We start from the raw sequence: 17,312 nt of genomic DNA on the forward strand, positions 1-17,312 counted from the left end.
CCCAGGGATGTGTGTGCTTTGGAGACCTTTTAACAGAATGTGACTGGCAGAACGGGTGTTGTATGTGGAGGATGAGGGCTGCAGTAGATCTCTCAGATAGGGGGGCGTGATGCCTAAGAGGGTTTTATAAATAAGCATCAACCAGTGGGTCTTGTGACGGGTTAACAGAGATGATCAGTTTACAGAGGAGTATCAAGTGCATTGATGTGTCCAATAAGGAGCATTGGTGGCAAATCTGATGGCCGAATGGTAAAGTACATTTAGCCGCTCGAGAGCACCCTTACCTGTCGATCTATACAGTAAATGATGTCTCCATAATCTAGCATGGGTAAGGACGGGCAAGGAGGCATAGCTGAGTCAAATAGGAATCCTGACTTAATGAAGTGGTGATTAAAGAGCTCAGCTATGTGCTTCGTGTCAGTAACAACCACATCAACTTTAAGGAGGGTTTATTCTCCAGGTCTTTAACCATTTTCCGGAACTTCTTGGATTTAGACCCACAGAGAAAACTGCTTCTTAAAGTAACTAACTTTGTCCTTCCGGATAGCCTGAGTGCACTTTTTTCTCATTTTCCTAAACGAGAGCCAGTCAGCATGAGTATGCGTGTGCTGAGCCTTTCGCCAAGTGCAATTCTTGAGGTGGAGTAGCTCTGCCAGATCACGGTCGAGCCAGGGTCTGAACCGGTTTTTAATTCTCATTTTCTTTATGGGGGCGTGTTTGTTAATGTTACGAATCCCTTTTTCTCTGCAGTCTAGGGGGGGGGGGGACAACAAGACCCGTAACATAACTCATGCAAATTATAACAGTGAAAAAGTAACAGTGAGAACAAAAACCACAGACAACTTAAATCTACCTTCAAACACTCAGGGTTTATTTTTAAACACACGGTAAAGGGGCGTGGGAAAAGGGGCTGAGCTGGACCCAAGTAAAGAAATAATAATAAACACCGATAAGCTAGTCTACCTGCTTCAACAACAGCTAGCTAACTAACCAAAAATACAGTGGGTGGTCTGCCCAGTTCTAACTAATGTATTTTGACAGTTTACCTACGGGTAGTGTATGCCCATGGGCAACTTGTCTTGGTACCCCCTTTCCCACCATCAAACAAAAAGTCAAACAACATAACAAAACAATACTCACAGGATAACGGACAAAGTGACATATAGTTGCAAAAACAAAAGAGAGAGCTCTGCATACAAAGAGAGCGAGAGAGAGAGTGAGAGAGTGACTGCGAGAGTCAGAGAGTTTTAAAGAAACTTTGGGAAAAAAAACTGAATGGGTTTTTAAACCAAGGGAAGGGGATGTGATTGGGTAATGGAAACAGGAGGGAGGTGCGTCTTCAGAGTGATGACTGATTGGGGAATGATGATTGCCACCTGTGAGGGGAGAAGGAGAGATAAGAAATACACACACACACAGGATACACACTCAGGATACCTGCATCCGTAACAGTTAACAATACCACTAAGATATCGAAAAAGAAGGTCCAAGCGTCTTCGACAGAGGGGATCAAGCTGATTCTATACCATTTTACAGAGGCCAGGTCATGAAGGAAGGCTCATTAAAGTTGTCATTTCACTGAGCAGCCATTACGAACACAGGCCGTTAAAACAGTGATCACTGAGGTCATTACAGAAAACACCAGACTGATACCTATCAGGATTATTTGTGAGGATAACGTCGAGGAGAGTAGCCTTTTCTGGGTGTTTTAGGGAGTACCATTGCATTAAGGGCTTAGTCAGTTGGTTTAAGTATGTCTCAGTTTAGGTCACCTAGCAGGACAAATTCAGACTTGGTGTAAGGGGCCTTACTTGGTGTAAGGGGCCAGCTTAGGGCAGGTAGGTGCTGATGGAGGACGATAACACACAGCAACAGTCAACAAAGAGCTATTTGAAAGTTTAATCCTTAAAACGAGCTAATCAAACAACAACTAACTTGCCCGCTCCATATATCAAGCTGCTCTATCTGCACCGATTGGTGAAGGATTCAAAAGGAACTATAGAAATCGTTACTTTTTTGCTGGTCAGAAGAGTGGAATAGAATGAAAGAAATTATGGTTTTGTTCAGAACAAAACAATTGGAAAATAATTTCAGTCCCAACCCCTGACATAAAGTAACTGGTGATCTTAAGTTTAAATGCAACAATGTTTTTAACTTTCGCACGCATTTTTAAAGAGAGCTAACGGCAAGCTAGCTGCAATAAAGAACAGTTTCACTTACCAGATGATCATTTGAAACGTCATTTATTGTTGAAAGTTTACCTTCAAAAGTCGATGACAACAAATTAGCAATATCCTCTGAGTCCTCGATAACACCGGCTGCTGCCGCAGCCACAACCGCACATAACAAAAGTTACCGTGGGAAAACTACTGCTGCTATTGTGCTCGCTCTCAGTACTGACGTCTCAGGGCCTTCGAGAATGTAGAGGTTTTTACCCCAAAATATGTAATAACTGTCCCACCCATTGCAAGTCTAAATCTAATTGGTTTTTCACTCTCACTCCAAATGTAACGGCCGTTGTCGGTTGAAGAAGGTGAGGAGGTTTGTGTTCATGATGTTAATATTTAATGAATCAAATTGAACACTGAAATACAAAACAACAAAGTGAACGAACGAAACAGGTCTGTCTGGTGCAGAATACAAACACTCAACAGAAAGTAATGGGTGAAAACAGGCTACCTAAGTATGGTTCTCAATCAGGGACAAGGGTTGACAGCTGCCTCTGATTGAGAACCATACCAGGCCAAACACAGAAATCCCAAATCATAGAAAAAAGATCATAGACTGCCAACGCCCTGACCATACTAAAACAAAGACAAAACAAAGGAACTAATGTCAGAACGTGACACCAAAATTCTGTCATAACACAGTTGAATGGCCGATGCCTTCTATCTAGCTTCAGAGGGCCTAGCCAATGGCTGAGCTAGTTAGCTAGATTTTTCTCCCCAGAGACCAGCAAAGAAAAATCCTGATTGGATCTTTTTTTTCTCTAATGTGTTAATCCTTCCCTTTCCTACACAAACTGAATAGATATAATAAGAATATAACTTAAATTATTGAACAAATGAAATATATAGTTAAAATAATTGTAAATACAAAAATAAAATACTAATTCTATAAATCGTTAGGGCTTCACTGAAGGACTAGAAGGCTCTAATAAGACACACTCTACCAGCACACACAGCACACAGCTCACTATACTGTTTGTCAGGACCTGTTTTTGAACCCTATAATACTTTCTCTGGTCTTGTATAACAAGGAACATGTACAAATAGTACGTAAAAACAAAAACATATTGCCCTAGGGGTTGGTAGAAGAACAACAAATAGATGATAGGCGTGCCCTGTACAGTTACATTATAGCATCAACTCATTCCAGGAACATGAAAGACATGGACAGGTTTCCCCAGAGGGCTGAGAATACAGAGCTTTCGGGAAGTATTCGGACCCCTTGACTTTTTCCCACATTTTGTTACGTTACAGCCGTATTCTAAAATTGATTCAAAGCTTTTTTCCTTCATCAATCTACACACAATACCCCATGATGACGAAGCAGAAACAGGTTTTCAGAAATGTTGGCTACTTTGTTGAAGCACCTTTGGCAATGATTACAGCCCGAGTCTTCTTCGGTATGAAGCTACAAGCTTGGCACACCTGTATTTGCGGAGTTTCTCCCACTCATCTCTGCAGATCCTCTCAAGCTCTGTCAGGTTGGATGGAGAGCGTTGCTGCACAGCTATTTTCAGGTCGATCGGGTTCAAGTCTGGGCTCTGGCTGGGCCACTCAAGGACATTCAGAGCCTTGTCCCGAAGCCACTCCTGCGTTGTCTTGGCTGTGTGCTTAGGGTTATTGTCCTGTTGGAATGTGAACCTTCGAGGTCCTGAGGGCTTTGGAGCATGTTTTCATCAAGGATCTCTCTATACTTTGCTCTATTAATTTTTGCCTCGATCCTGACTAGTCTCACAGTCCCTACCGCTGAAAAACATCCCCACAGCATGATGCTGCCACCACCATGCTTCACCGTAGGGATGGTGTCAGGATTCCTCCAGACGTGACGCTTGGCATTCAGACCAAAGAGTTCAATCTTGGTTTCATCAAACCAGAGAATCTTGTTTCTCATGGTCTGAGTCTTTGGGTGCCTTTTAGCTCTGTCAGGGTGACCATCGGGTCATCTAGGAAGAGTCTTGGTGGTTACAAGCTTCTTCCATTTAAGAATGATGGAGGCCACTGTGTTCTTGGGGACCTTCAATGCCCCAGATCTGTGCCTCGGCACAATCCTATCTCCTTCGACCTCATGACTTGGATTTTGCTCTGACATGCGCTGCCAACCGTGGGACCTTATATAGACAGGCGTGTGCCTTTCCAAATCATGTCCAATTAATTGAATCAAGGGGTCTGAATACTTTCCGAAGACACGGTATGTCCTTCCTCATCTGCCCTTCCTTCTCTCCTCCCCACTGCTCCTGTCGTGGCTGCTAGGCAGGTCTGCAGGTAAAGTGGGGAGCCAGGGGAAGGAGGAGGCGTAAGGGGTCAGGAAGGAGAAGCGGGGGCTGCTCAGGAAAGACTGACTGTTTCTGAGATAAGTGCAGGTGCCTATAGCCGGACTGACAGTCTTGCCGGCGGCAACAGACAGCAGGGAAAAAAGGAGCTCATCACCGATCTGCTTTGCTCCCACACTTTGCTCTGGATGGGATGAGATGCTGAGACGGAATTGCGGAATACTGGGCAGCGTCTCTCTCTCTCTCTCTCTCTCTCTCTCTCTCTCTCTCTCTCTCTCTCTCTCTCTCTCTCTCTCTCTCTCTCTCTCTCTCGCTCTCTCTCTCTCTCTCTGCGTTCTTCAATTATTATTATTTTTGGCCAGACAGACCTGAAAAAAAAAATCATTTAATTGTGTCTTTCAGAAGTGTTTCTGAAACCAAAACTTTGATTATTACTCTGAGACTGTAGCAGAGTTTGGTTTCGTTCGCCCCTCCTCCCTGTACCCATCGCCTGTCAACCCTCAGGGGTGCTCTTTAACTTTACATGCAATAGGCCTATGGATGAAGCCCCCTGTGTCTCTCCTCCCTATCCAATCTGCCTATTAACCTTTCACTGTATCCGGTGAGTGGCACAGAGCCAGACATCATGCCAGGTTAAACTGTCAGACAGAGAAGAGGGAGGGAAGAGAGAGAAGGAGGAAAGGTGAGAGGGGGGGTGACAGTGAGAGAAGGGGAAAAGGGATGTAAGGGAAATTGTAAGATAGTAGAAGACAGAGGCAGCAGGTAGGCAGAGAGAGAGAGAGAGAGAGAGAGAGAGAGAGAGAGAGAGAGAGAGAGAGAGAGAGAGAGAGAGAGAGAGAGAGAGAGAGAGAGAGAGAGAGAGAGAGAGAGAGAGAGAGAGAGAGAGAGAGAGAGAGAGAGAGAGGGGGAGGGAGAGAGAGACAGAGAGAAAATGTAATGGAAAGATAGTGGAAGACAAATGCTGCAGGTAGGACAGATTCAGGAGGATTGATGTGTCTGTTTTGTTTTGTCATTAAAGACCCCAAAGGTCAAGTGAGATTCCACACAGCAGCATGCCGCAGCAAGGTCTGAATAAAATACTGTACTCACAAGGACAAAGGCACACACACACTCAGCTTTTTGTTTTGCCTTACAGCTAAACAAACATCAACCTTGCTGTAGGTTTTCAATTTGTTGGAGGACGACATGTTGGAGGTGATCCAGACTGTTATTGCCCCTAGACTCTCTGGGTTTTTTTTTCATTGGGGGGTAGAGCAGATTTAATCTTGCAGATAGATTGTGGGTTCTATCAATATAAACTGTTTGCGTCATTTATAATTCCCCTTGTATTTTCCCCCAACCCTGCCATCCCTACCCTGATTGGAACAATCTAACAGACAACAATACTTCTACTGCTACATACAGCTACTTTCTCTCACATGTATGATGCATGTTATTAAATAATGATACATATATTCCTAATTTCCTCTTTCCTCAAGTACTGGCTTTTCACCTACAGCGGCCAATCCACCATTCAGTCTGATCTTAACTCCAGCTCTCCGATGTCCACAGATGAACTCATTTTTCCCAGTATAATGCCATTTTGCTATTTCCTTTTGCAATACATCCATTTTACTGTGATGTCTTATGAGGTTCTCTGTTTCTCTCTCTCTTTCTCTCTCTTTCTCTCTCTTTCTCTCTCTCTTTCTCACTTGATGTGTAGCCTAAACAAATTGGCTTTTTTGCTTGTTAGTGAGGACATACCCATCCCATTCCTGAGCTTTTGTGCACACAGACACACACCCACACACACAAACAAACAAACACACACATACACACACTTATAGTTCAGGTCTCTTACTGTAAGTAACTCAAGGAGAGGACAACGTGCCTGTCTGCATAGCTTTTTTGCTGGAAGCTGGTTTTCTCATTGCTAGAGTAGTGGACTGATTATGTAGGGTGAAATCATCTGCGCTGTGATTGAGTCAAATCCCATATGATTATATTGGTATTCCCTTTCTCCATCAGCCCAGTGGGGTATACCTCTGATTCTCAACGGTGTATGCTGGTTTTTGTCCTAGCCTTTTAATCAGAGGCTGGTTTAGAGTTGGGTAAGTAGATGAAAGGACTGTGGCAGTGTGGGTGTCCTGGTGTGGCTGTGTTGTGTTGTGTTGTTGCGGGTGATAGGAATCTCATCTCCCAGTGCTGAAGGAGCCCGCACTGTAGTTGATAACTGTGCCTGGTCAATGCCATGGAGGAGCTGTGTATTCTAACTTGTCATGCATCGATTTCCCAGCCTGCCAGAGGAGGAGAGCAGTCTCACTCACTCACTCACTCACTCACTCACTCACTCACTCACTCACTCACTCACTCACTCACTCACTCACGCACGCACGCACGCACGCACGCACGCACACACACACACACACACACACACACACACACAAACTCATGCACACACTCACACATACACAGACACAGACAGAAAGACAGAGGGAGAGAGAGAAACCGTCACACACACATAAACATAAACTCATGTACACACGCACGCACACACACACACACACACATGCACACACAGACACACACACAGAGAGAGACAGAGTGAGCCCTCTCTCCACAGAGAGACACAGCTGGATGCTTGGTCAACACACAAACAGTGTCAGCAGGGAGTGTAGCACACCACAGTCAACATGAGACTGGAATTTAGTGATAGAAAGAGGAGAAGAGCGGAGAGGAGAGGATATTACTTGTTGTCCTCCATAGGGGCTGTCCTTTCAGTACCGAGCACTGCCCTCTGTAATCTCTCTCTCTCTCTATGGGTATTAGGTGTGTCTCAGAGTCAGCATAGGGAATGCCCAAGCCAGTGTACAGTATGAAAAGCTTTAGATTTATACAATAAATAGTTTACCAAACACTTGCTCTACTGAATCTAATACATTAAAAACTGGAATTGTGTGGTGGCAGTTGGACTTTTGGGCAACACAGAACCTATAAGCTCAGCAGAATGGCCCAGTACCGCCCAAAACCCCTCGACTCACAAAACATCTCTCTCCATTCTCTCCACTCTCCAGTCAGCAGACGAGTGACATGCTGATGTCGTCATTCTTCTTATTCAGCTGCTATAGATGCCAACTTTTTCTATTTTCCTTCTTTCTCCAGTAGCCTTTGCAGCTATCAGATGTGTTAGATTGGCTTCCATAGGTCAGGCAATAGAATGAGGCTCTGGGCCAGTGGCTGTGTTTGAGTGTCCACATGTGGTATTGTGGTGATATAGTGAGCTGGCTGCTGAGTTAAGCAAGCAGGAAGTCAGAGTGCCCTGGTTTAGTTTGACAGCACTGCTGTTGTGCAAACACATTGCTCACAGAATCAACACTTTCAGAATGTCACTTTTTGCTTTCACACTCCAAGACTTGAGATGTCAAACACATGCTTGCGCACAGAGACACACACGCACACACACACTGATTAGTGTAGTCATGGTGACTAACTTTCTAGTTTTGTTCGTTAGCTGAAGTTATGAAGTGGTTTAAGTTAAATCAAATTATTTTTAAATGTATTTTATGAGGTAGAACGATTTGTACCTTTTAAATAGAAAACGTAACTTAATGTGCTTCCAAGTAAAAGTTAAGAGTCCTTAAACGTTGCACCAGAAACTTTTCCCAGTTTGCAGCCCTGAACTCTGCTAATACCATGGATGGGGAGGAACATATCATTGGTAGGATTGCGGTGTAAGCACAAAGCAATTTGGGTAATTTGTGGAGTGTTGTCAATAGAAGGGGGGTCCTGGCTATCGATGCAAGTGGTTCATCACTCAACGCTGATCAAAAGCCCATTTAAAACTAACCAACTCTGACTGCATGCTCAGAGATGGAGGAGAAAATGCTTGAGTGGTTAGAGAGGATGTCAGTACTTAACTTTCATTTTAGCCAGACATGATTAACTCTCAGATTAGTGCAGCTGACTAGGCTTCCCCTTTCCCTTCCCTTTCCCAATGTTCTTATCCCTCGCTTGCTAGCTAGACAACTTCGGCTAACACAGTCACATCAAACAGTGCAGCCAGAATAACAGAATACATCTATAACAATGAGCTAATGATGCACGATTTCGCCTGGCATAGGAAATTTGCTCTCCCGCCAGGACACTGTTCAGAGAAGCTAACCAACTAACTTAGACAGCAATCACTTCAAATTGAATCTGGAATGACAGTAAACTGTCTCCATTTTGTGTTTTTCTAATGGGATTTCTTTGTATATATCCACAAAACTGATGCTGATTCATGATTTCGACTAGCTGAGAAAAGCTACCAGACTGTCTTGTCCCAAATCCTGGCACGTTCATTACTATGGTACAGCTGGAGATTGAATTTCAATATTTAAACAATGTTGCAAATGTCAGAGAGACAGACAGCATACAAATCTCTGCTGTTGAAAACTAAATGTAAGTCTAAAATAAATCTGAGATAATGTCTAGAAGCTTTTTACAGTGGAGATTAAGTTTATAAATTGCCTGGCTGGGCTGATGAGACACTGTATTGCGCAGTCAGATGGAACAGAGTAAATAGGCATTTTAACGTCATAGATTTAGCCGGTGGTAACTTGTGGAATAGACACCATCTAGAATTAGACATACCCGTTGTATAACCTCAAATATTCTCATGCATTTGCTCAAACACACATAAAATATATACTGTAGATGTTTAAACACACACACCTACACATTCATAACACTGACACATTCACAGGGGTTTGGAATGGCTGCAATGGTCCTTAACACTTCCTGTTTTGTCTCCTCCAGGACTGGCTGAGTAAGTTTGGGTATCTCCCACCCCCTGACCCGGTGACTGGACAGCTCCAGACCAAGGAGGCCCTGACCAAAGCCATCAAAGCTATGCAGAAGTTTGGAGGACTGGAGGAGACCGGAGTGCTAGGTGTGTGTGTGTGTGTGTGTGTGTGTGTGTGTGTGTGTGTGTGTGTGTGTGTGTGTGTGTGTGTGTGTGTGTGTGTGTGTGTGTGTGTGTGTGTGTGTGTGTGTGTGTGTGTGTGTGTGTGTGTGTGTGTGTGTGTGTGTGTGTGTGTGTGTGTGTGTGTGTGGCACGTATGCACACACTGTCTTTGTCTTTGTCTTGTTATGTTCTGCTAAAACAATACAGCTTTAATTGATTAATGGGTCGACATGCTCACTAGTTTACTACTCAATATGAACGTGTACATCTGCGTATCTGTTCCCCTGCTCAGACCAAGCCACCCTGGGCCTGATGAAGACCCCGAGGTGTTCCCTCCCGGACCTGTCTGAGACCGAGGCGGTGGTGGGCCGCAGGAGACGAGCCCTGACGCCCCAGAACAAGTGGAGCAAGAGACACCTCTCCTGGAGGTACAGTACACTACAATAGAATAAACCCACCTGGCCACAACGTCAGTCTGTGTGCTACCAGTGTGAGGCTGACCGGGGAGATGTAGAGTGGACTGGGTATGGTAGAGAGTATGGTACCTGTGATGGTATGGAACACATAACCTGCTTTGCATGTACAATCTAGTCCATGGCTAATGATGCACATGGTGTTGAGCAGGCGTGTTGGATTTTAGGGAGGATCAGCGTTGGATGTGTGAGGTTACTTTATGAAATGGGTGAAACATTGTACAAACAGTCCCTGCATGCGGACCACTGTGCTGGACTGCAGATGGATGTGTGTGCAGGCCAGGGTCACGGGGAAGGGAAGCAAGGGGGAGGGAAGGGTGAAACCATTACTATACTGAGCAAAAATATAATTGCAACATGCAACAATTTCAACTATTTTACTGAGTTACAGTTCATATAAGGAAATTAGTACATTTAATTTAATTCATTAGGCCCTAATCTATGGATTTCACATGACAGGGGAGCAGCCATGGGCTGGGAGGGCATAGGCCCACACACTTGGGAGCCAGACCCACCTACTGGGGAGCCAGGCCCAGCAAATTCGAATATGTTTATCCCCACAAAAGGGCTATATTACAGACAGATATACTCCTCAGTTTCATCAGCTGTCCGGGTGGCTGGTCTCAGATGATCCCGCAGGTGAAGAAGCCAGGTGTGGAGGCCCTGGGCTGGCGTGGTTACACATGGTGTGAGGTTGTGAGGCCAGTTGGACGTGCTGCCAAATACTTTAAAATAACGTTGGTAGAGACATGAACATTCAATTCTCTGGCAACAGCTCTGGTGAACATTCCTGCAGTCAGTATACCAATTGCACACTCCCTCAAAACTTAAAACATCTGTGGCATTGTGTTGTTTGACAAAACTGCACATTCTAGAGTGCCATTTTATTGTCCCCCTTCGAAAGATGCACCTGTGTAATGCTCATATGCAGTTTAATCAGCTTCTTGATATGCCACAACTGTCAGGTGGATGGATTATCTTGGAAAAGGATAAATACTCACTAACAGGGATGTAAACACATTTGTGCACCAACTTTTAGAGAAATACGCTTTTTGTGCGTATGGAACATTTCTGTGTGCGTGCGTAAGTTGCTGACACCTACATAGCCTCTCTCACATGCACACGTACACACGTACACACACACACACATACACACACACACACACACACCTTTCTTCCCCCTCATTGACAGATCCTGCAGTTGTATCTATCTCTTTCCTTTTTTCCCTCTCTCGTGCTCTCTCTCTCTCTCGCTCTCTCTCCCTCTCTCCTTTCACCTGCATTCTAGTGCCAATCATATGCCTTGCTCCTGTCTGCTTGCTCCTGCTCTCCTCTCACCTCTACTGTCTGCTGGCAGCCTGACTGTCTGTTGAGACCAGGGAGAATGTGTTTGTATTAACACTAGTACTGATTTGTACAGAGTCCTGAAAACACTGTGCTCACTGGATGGAGAGCTGGAGTTTTCTCTCACAGATTTCTTGGTTTGGGCTGTAGAGCTCAGAGACCAAGCATATCTTCTATATGCTTCTTTACCTTGGGGTTTTGAAAGTAACACCCATTGATTATCTGTTGACTTAAACCCAGTCTTGCCTCACTGCACCGTGCAAATGAAAGCATCCCAGAAAAGAAGCTTGAATCCATGTTCCTCCAGTCATCTAAAGAGTCAACAGAAGTTCTTTAAACAGGTGAAGTTCTCTCTCAGTCAGTTCTACTTACTGCTCTTAGTCACAGACTGGCCTCGGGTCTACCAGCCCCAGTGAGAGTAAGGTCAGGGCTCAAACACTGTAATAATGTTCCTTACTGGTTTGTTTGAGAGCGCTGGTAATAAGGGGCTGGTGTAGAGCAGAGGGTCATGGGGCAGGGACTTGGCTGGGAGCTGTGTGGAGAGCGATACACACACAAACACACAAACACAAACACACACACACAAACACACTCAGGGAAGTTCAGTGGAGTCCACACTTCAATAGAGTTCCACATATAGATATGTAGGGAGCTATTTTCAGCTGGCGTTAAGGCGGCGCTAGTGTCAAATGCACATTAGTTTGCTATTTCATCATCTAAAAACTGTCATTTTCCAGCCCTAACGCCAGGTTCGGCAATTTACCTGTCTTATATCAGCACACTTGCGCTCAGATGGGAGGGGTGGAAATATGTTTGACTTGTCCTTTACAACATGATCCAAAGTTCTAATTTCAGGCAGCGATGGTAGGTATATTTAAGACCAAACAAAAACTGTTTTTAGAGGTAACGCAGTTGGTTATGACTTGAATATTGAGAGTGGAAACAGCCTATCCAGCCATGACGCACACTGTCCATATTCGCATGGATCAAGAGTAGACTAATGTGCCTTTGATGCATGCATACTTTGTATTTAGTTTAAATATCCAATGCAATCGCGAAATATTCAATACTGTCGATAAAGGGTTTGGCTCCTGAGACCGCTTGAAAATAAATCTTAAATCACCAAAGATTTATAAAATATCAAGTTTGAGAGGAGTAAAACAGTGAGTAGACATTCCATTTTTATCTCTGCATTGTAGGCAGGCCCACATTATTTTAGCCATGCAGGTCTCGTGCGTTAAACCCCCTCCATGATGTAATGTTACGCCCATCGTATTTAGAAGTTATCTGTAACCTGTAACAATTGCTTGTTTTCCGTTTAATATGTTCAAACCCCAAGCCCTCCCTACAATAACAAAAAGTCTTTGTATCCTGGCGACTTTATGATGTCGTTACATTTTACATTTATTTATTGTTGTTGTTCAAAAAAACTGATTGAAGGGGCGGAGCTAGCATGTTGGAGTGAACGGCTGTGTTTGTGAAACATTCTAACTTAACCTACTTTACTTTTTACAACATTCGTTTCTTTCTAGTACAATATTGTACATTTTATGTGAACATGCTGGGTAATAGGCGACTAAAGGACAATAAAATCCTCATCGGAGGCTTCTTCCCCACCAAACAACGAGACCGACATGGCGGAAGGCACCGGTAATATAACGTGACACTTTCAGAACTTATTCGGGCTCTGGGAGAACTAAATGTTTTAAGGCTACTATTGCTGAACTGGACACCATTTGAAAGGTTTCTTCGTAGGGCCAGAGTATTGTGGACCTTGAGAAGGCTTCTGAATTCAATCCTGGTAGGATCGACGACTTAGAGAAGCTATGCACATCCTTGCAGGAGAGTGTGCAGGGGCTTTCTGTGAAAGTGGTCGGCCTAGAGGTTTGTCCAGACGTCATAACCTTCACGTTGTTGGTCAGGCAGAGGGAGTGGAGGCTGGCTCTCGCCCCACCGACTTCTTCGCCAAGCTATTGAGGGATACAATGGGATCGGATGTTTTGGCTTCGGATCCGCTGCTGGACCGTTCACATCACGTTCTTGTCTCTGTGCCAGGGCCGGGCCAACGTCCTCGCCCAGTTATCATCTCTTGTCCCCGCCAACCGGGCCAACATCCTCGCCCATCCTCTGTTGTCACAGTTTCAAGACCAAGGATCTTATCTTGCTGAAGGCTCGAATGAGGGGTAACCTGTTACATAAAGGACATCCTTTCCGTGTCTATGAGGATTATGCGCCCGATGTAGCAAAGCATTGCGCCGGCTACAGAGATGTCATGACCAAACTCTACAAACTCCATCTTCGCCCAGCCTTGCTCTTCCCTGCCAGACTCAGAATTACCCCCCTTCTAGTGAGAAGATTTGGCTCTCCTCGGTTTTGGACGCAGAGAAGTTTATTCTGGAATATACAGCAATCCCCCGTACGGGTTAGAGCACCTTGTTTTGTGTGTTAGAGTCTGCTCATGGACTCAAATCCATACTGTGCCATAGCGGATGAAATCTTATTAAACTGTCTCAGCAAGGGCTGCCGACTGTAGTTTTATTGTTGCTCTCGGACATATTAGACACTTAGCCGAGCCAATGGAGGGCGGTCAGAGCTTTCATTTCACTTTCATTTCACCTTCATTCTGGCTGGACGACTGCCCTGTCGTTAGAGGATGCCTGTTCGAGTGGCTTGCCAGGTTCGATCAATGACAATTTCAGATGGATATTCTTCTAGTCCCCCATTTTTGTTTTGTTTCATTATTTATTTATTTATTTCTCAAGTCTTGCATTATCTATTTATTATTTATATATTTATTTTTATTATTATTTTTATTTATTTGTTTAAATCTTGCATTATTTATTTATTATTTATTGATTTATTTGTATTATTATTTGTATTTATTTGTTTAAATCTTGCATTATTATTATTACTATTATTATTATTATAAAGCATACCTTTTATTTATTGTTGGCAGAGGACTGGTGGTGATGGTTGGGGCGGGGCAGATGGGGTGGCATCAGACACCTGGATATCATGTTGGAGTTTTGTGCCATTCTGCTTCTGTCATTGCGTAGGCCCCTTCTACCCATTAGGTTCCACCCAGCCTCCTGTGGTGTTTGTGTATATATTTGTAGGTGTGTGTACATATCATTATAATCTATACTATATACTTTCTTTTTTTCTCTTAGCATTTTATTATTATTATTATGTGAATATTGGAATTTAGTTTTTGGTATAAATGTTTGTGTGTATATACAGTTGAAGTCTGAAGTTATATGTGAGGCGCTTATCCAAAGAAAAACCAACCAGAATAGTTATTTTGAGAGACCATGCTCTTACAATGGAAACTAAAGGGCATACTGAATTCTAGCTCCCAGGATGCAATTCCTATGGCTTCCACGGGGTGTCAGCAGCAGCTCAAGGTTTCAGGCTTGTAACTTCCCAAACGAATAAGAAATATGAGTTTTAGTACAGGACAACAGTCTTGGAAATTAGTGTTTGGGCTCGCGATGAAGTCAAGATTCACCTGCTAAGGCGCACCTGTTCCTATTGAACATACTGCTTTCCGTAAGAAATATTATAGTTTGATTACATTTTAGGGTATCTGAGGAGTAAATAGACATGTGTTTTGACTTGCATGTTGAACGAGAGGATTACTCAAATCGATGGCGCCAGCTAAACTGACTTTTTGGGATATAAAAGAAGGATTTTATCTAACAAAACGATGTTATACCTGGGACCCTTTGGATGACAAATCAGAGGAGGATTTTCAAATAGTAAGTGAATATTTAATCGCTATTTGTGAATTTATGCAACCTGTGCAGGTGGGAAAATATTTTGAAGTGGGCAGGCTTTCGCTGTAATGTACTGTAAATCGGACAGTGCAGTTAGATTAACAAGAATGTAAGCTTTCAACCGATATAAGACACTTGTATGTACCTAAATGTTTAATATCCATAATGTTTATGATTTATTATTTGAATTGCGTGCCCTCCAGTTTCACCAGAAGTAGGCTTATGAAGTTTTAAACTATTTAAAGGCAATGCTATCAAATTCTAATTGAGTGTATGTAAACTTCAGACCCACTGGGAATGTGATGAAAGAAATTAAAGCTGAAATAAATCATTCTATCTACTATTATTCTGACATTTCACATTCTTAAAATAAAGTGGTGATCCTAACTGACAGGGATATTTTACTAGGATTAAATCTCAGGAATTGTGAAAAACTGAGTTCAAATGTATTTGGCTAAAGTGTATGTAAACTTCCTACTTCAACTGAATGTATATATGTGTGTGTGTGTGTGTGTGTGTGTGTGTGTGTGTGTGTGTGTGTGTGTGTGTGTGTGTGTGTGTGTGTGTGTGTGTGTGTGTGTGTGTGTGTGTGTGTGTGTGTGTGTGTGTGTGTGTGTGTATATGTGTATGCGTATGTCTGTATATATATGTGTGTGTGTGTGTGCGCGCACGTATGTGCATGTGTACATGCGCACATGCAGTATATACACATGTAATATGTAATGTGTAAATGTACTAGTGTCTATATCGGTTGCAGATGGTTTATGTTTAGACCAGCATTGTTCACGCAATATAACCTTGAGATGTTATAGCTAGCTTATCTCATTGGTCGACCTAGGATGGCACTTACAGTGACTTGGCAATTCCCAATTTTTTGCCTTGTAACCTTGAATTAAAATGGATTTTGGGGGAGGTTTGTATATCATTTGATTTACACAACATGCCTACCACTTTGAAGATGCAACATATTTTTTATTGTGAAACAAACAAGAAATAGGACAAAAAAACAGAACGTGAGCGTGCATAACTATTCACCCCCCAAAAGTCATTACTTTGTAGAGCCACCTTTTGCAGCAATTACAGCTGCAAGTCTCTTGGGATATGTCTCTATAAGCTTGGCACAAAACTGCTCCAACTCCTTCAAGTTGGATCGGTTCCGCTGGTGTAGAGCAATCGTTCAGTCATACCACAGATTCTCAATTGGATTGAGGTCTGGGCTTTGACTAGGCCATTCCAAGACATTTAACTGTTTCCCCTTAAACCACTTGAGGGTTGCTTTAGCAGTATGCTTAAGGTCTTTGTCCTGCTGGAAGGTGAACCTCCATCCCAGTCTTAAATCTCTGGAAGACTGAAACAGGTTTCCCTCAAGAATTTCCCTGTATTTATTGGCATCCATCATTCCTTAAATTCTGACCAGTTTCCCAGCCCCTGTCGATGGTGTTCTCGGGGTGATGCAAGGTGTTGGGTTTGTGCCTGAAATAGCGTTTTCCTTGATGACCTTCTTCCATATGTTTGAGGAGTCTCCCACATATGCCTTTTGGCAAACACCAAACATGTTTGCTTATTTTTTTCTTTAAGCAATGGATTTTTTCTGGCCATTATTCTGTAAAGCCCAGCTCTGTGGAGAGTACGGCTTCAAGTGGTCCTACAGATACTCCAATCTCCGCTGTTGTCACGTCCTGATCTTAGTTCCTTTTTTATGTCTCTATTTTAGTTTGGTCAGGACGTGAGTTGGGGTGGGCATTCTATGTTTTTGTTCTATGTTTTTGTATTTCTGTGTCTGGCCCGGTATGGTTCCCAATCAGAGGCAGCGGTCTATCGTTGTCTCTGATTGATAACCATACTTAGGTAGCCTGTTCCCACCTGGTGTTTGTGGGTAGTTAATTTTTGTTTAGTGTGTGGTTGCACCTGACTGAGCTGTTTCAGTTCTCTCTTTGTTGTTTTTGCATTTTAGTGTTCAGTTTTGAATAAACATGACGAACACGTACCACGCTGTGCTTTGGTCCTCACATTCTTCCACCAACAGCCGTTACAGAACTACCCACCACCAAAGGACCAAGCAGCGTGGTGAGGAGCAGAAGCACTATCTGGAGAAATGGACATGGGAGGAAATACTGGAAGGCAAGGGACCCTGGGCACAGGCTGGGGAGTATCGCCGTCCACAGGAGGAACTGGAGGCAGCTAAGGCTGAGCGGAGACACTACGAGGAGTTGGCACGGCTGGCAAGGAAGTCCGAGAGGCAGCCCCAAAAATGTATTGGGAGGAGGCACACGGGGAGTGTGGCAGAGTCAGGAGTC

The 17,312-nt window shown here is 43.6% G+C and overlaps 1 protein-coding gene across 1 annotated transcript in view; it reads left to right on the forward strand.

Annotated features, from left to right (window-relative positions):
• Nucleotides 1-17,312, forward strand: part of LOC118384875 (matrix metalloproteinase-17-like) — an 86,002-nt gene that overhangs the window by 32,530 nt on the left and 36,160 nt on the right. The window contains exons 2-3 of the mRNA XM_052515328.1: nucleotides 9,275-9,407; nucleotides 9,715-9,850. Of these exons, the coding sequence (XP_052371288.1) occupies nucleotides 9,275-9,407; nucleotides 9,715-9,850 (269 nt within the window). The remainder of the gene's footprint in view (nucleotides 1-9,274; nucleotides 9,408-9,714; nucleotides 9,851-17,312) is intronic.

Source organism: Oncorhynchus keta, unplaced genomic scaffold (genome assembly GCF_023373465.1).
Source record: "Oncorhynchus keta strain PuntledgeMale-10-30-2019 unplaced genomic scaffold, Oket_V2 Un_scaffold_22955_pilon_pilon, whole genome shotgun sequence".
NCBI lineage: Eukaryota > Metazoa > Chordata > Actinopteri > Salmoniformes > Salmonidae > Oncorhynchus > Oncorhynchus keta.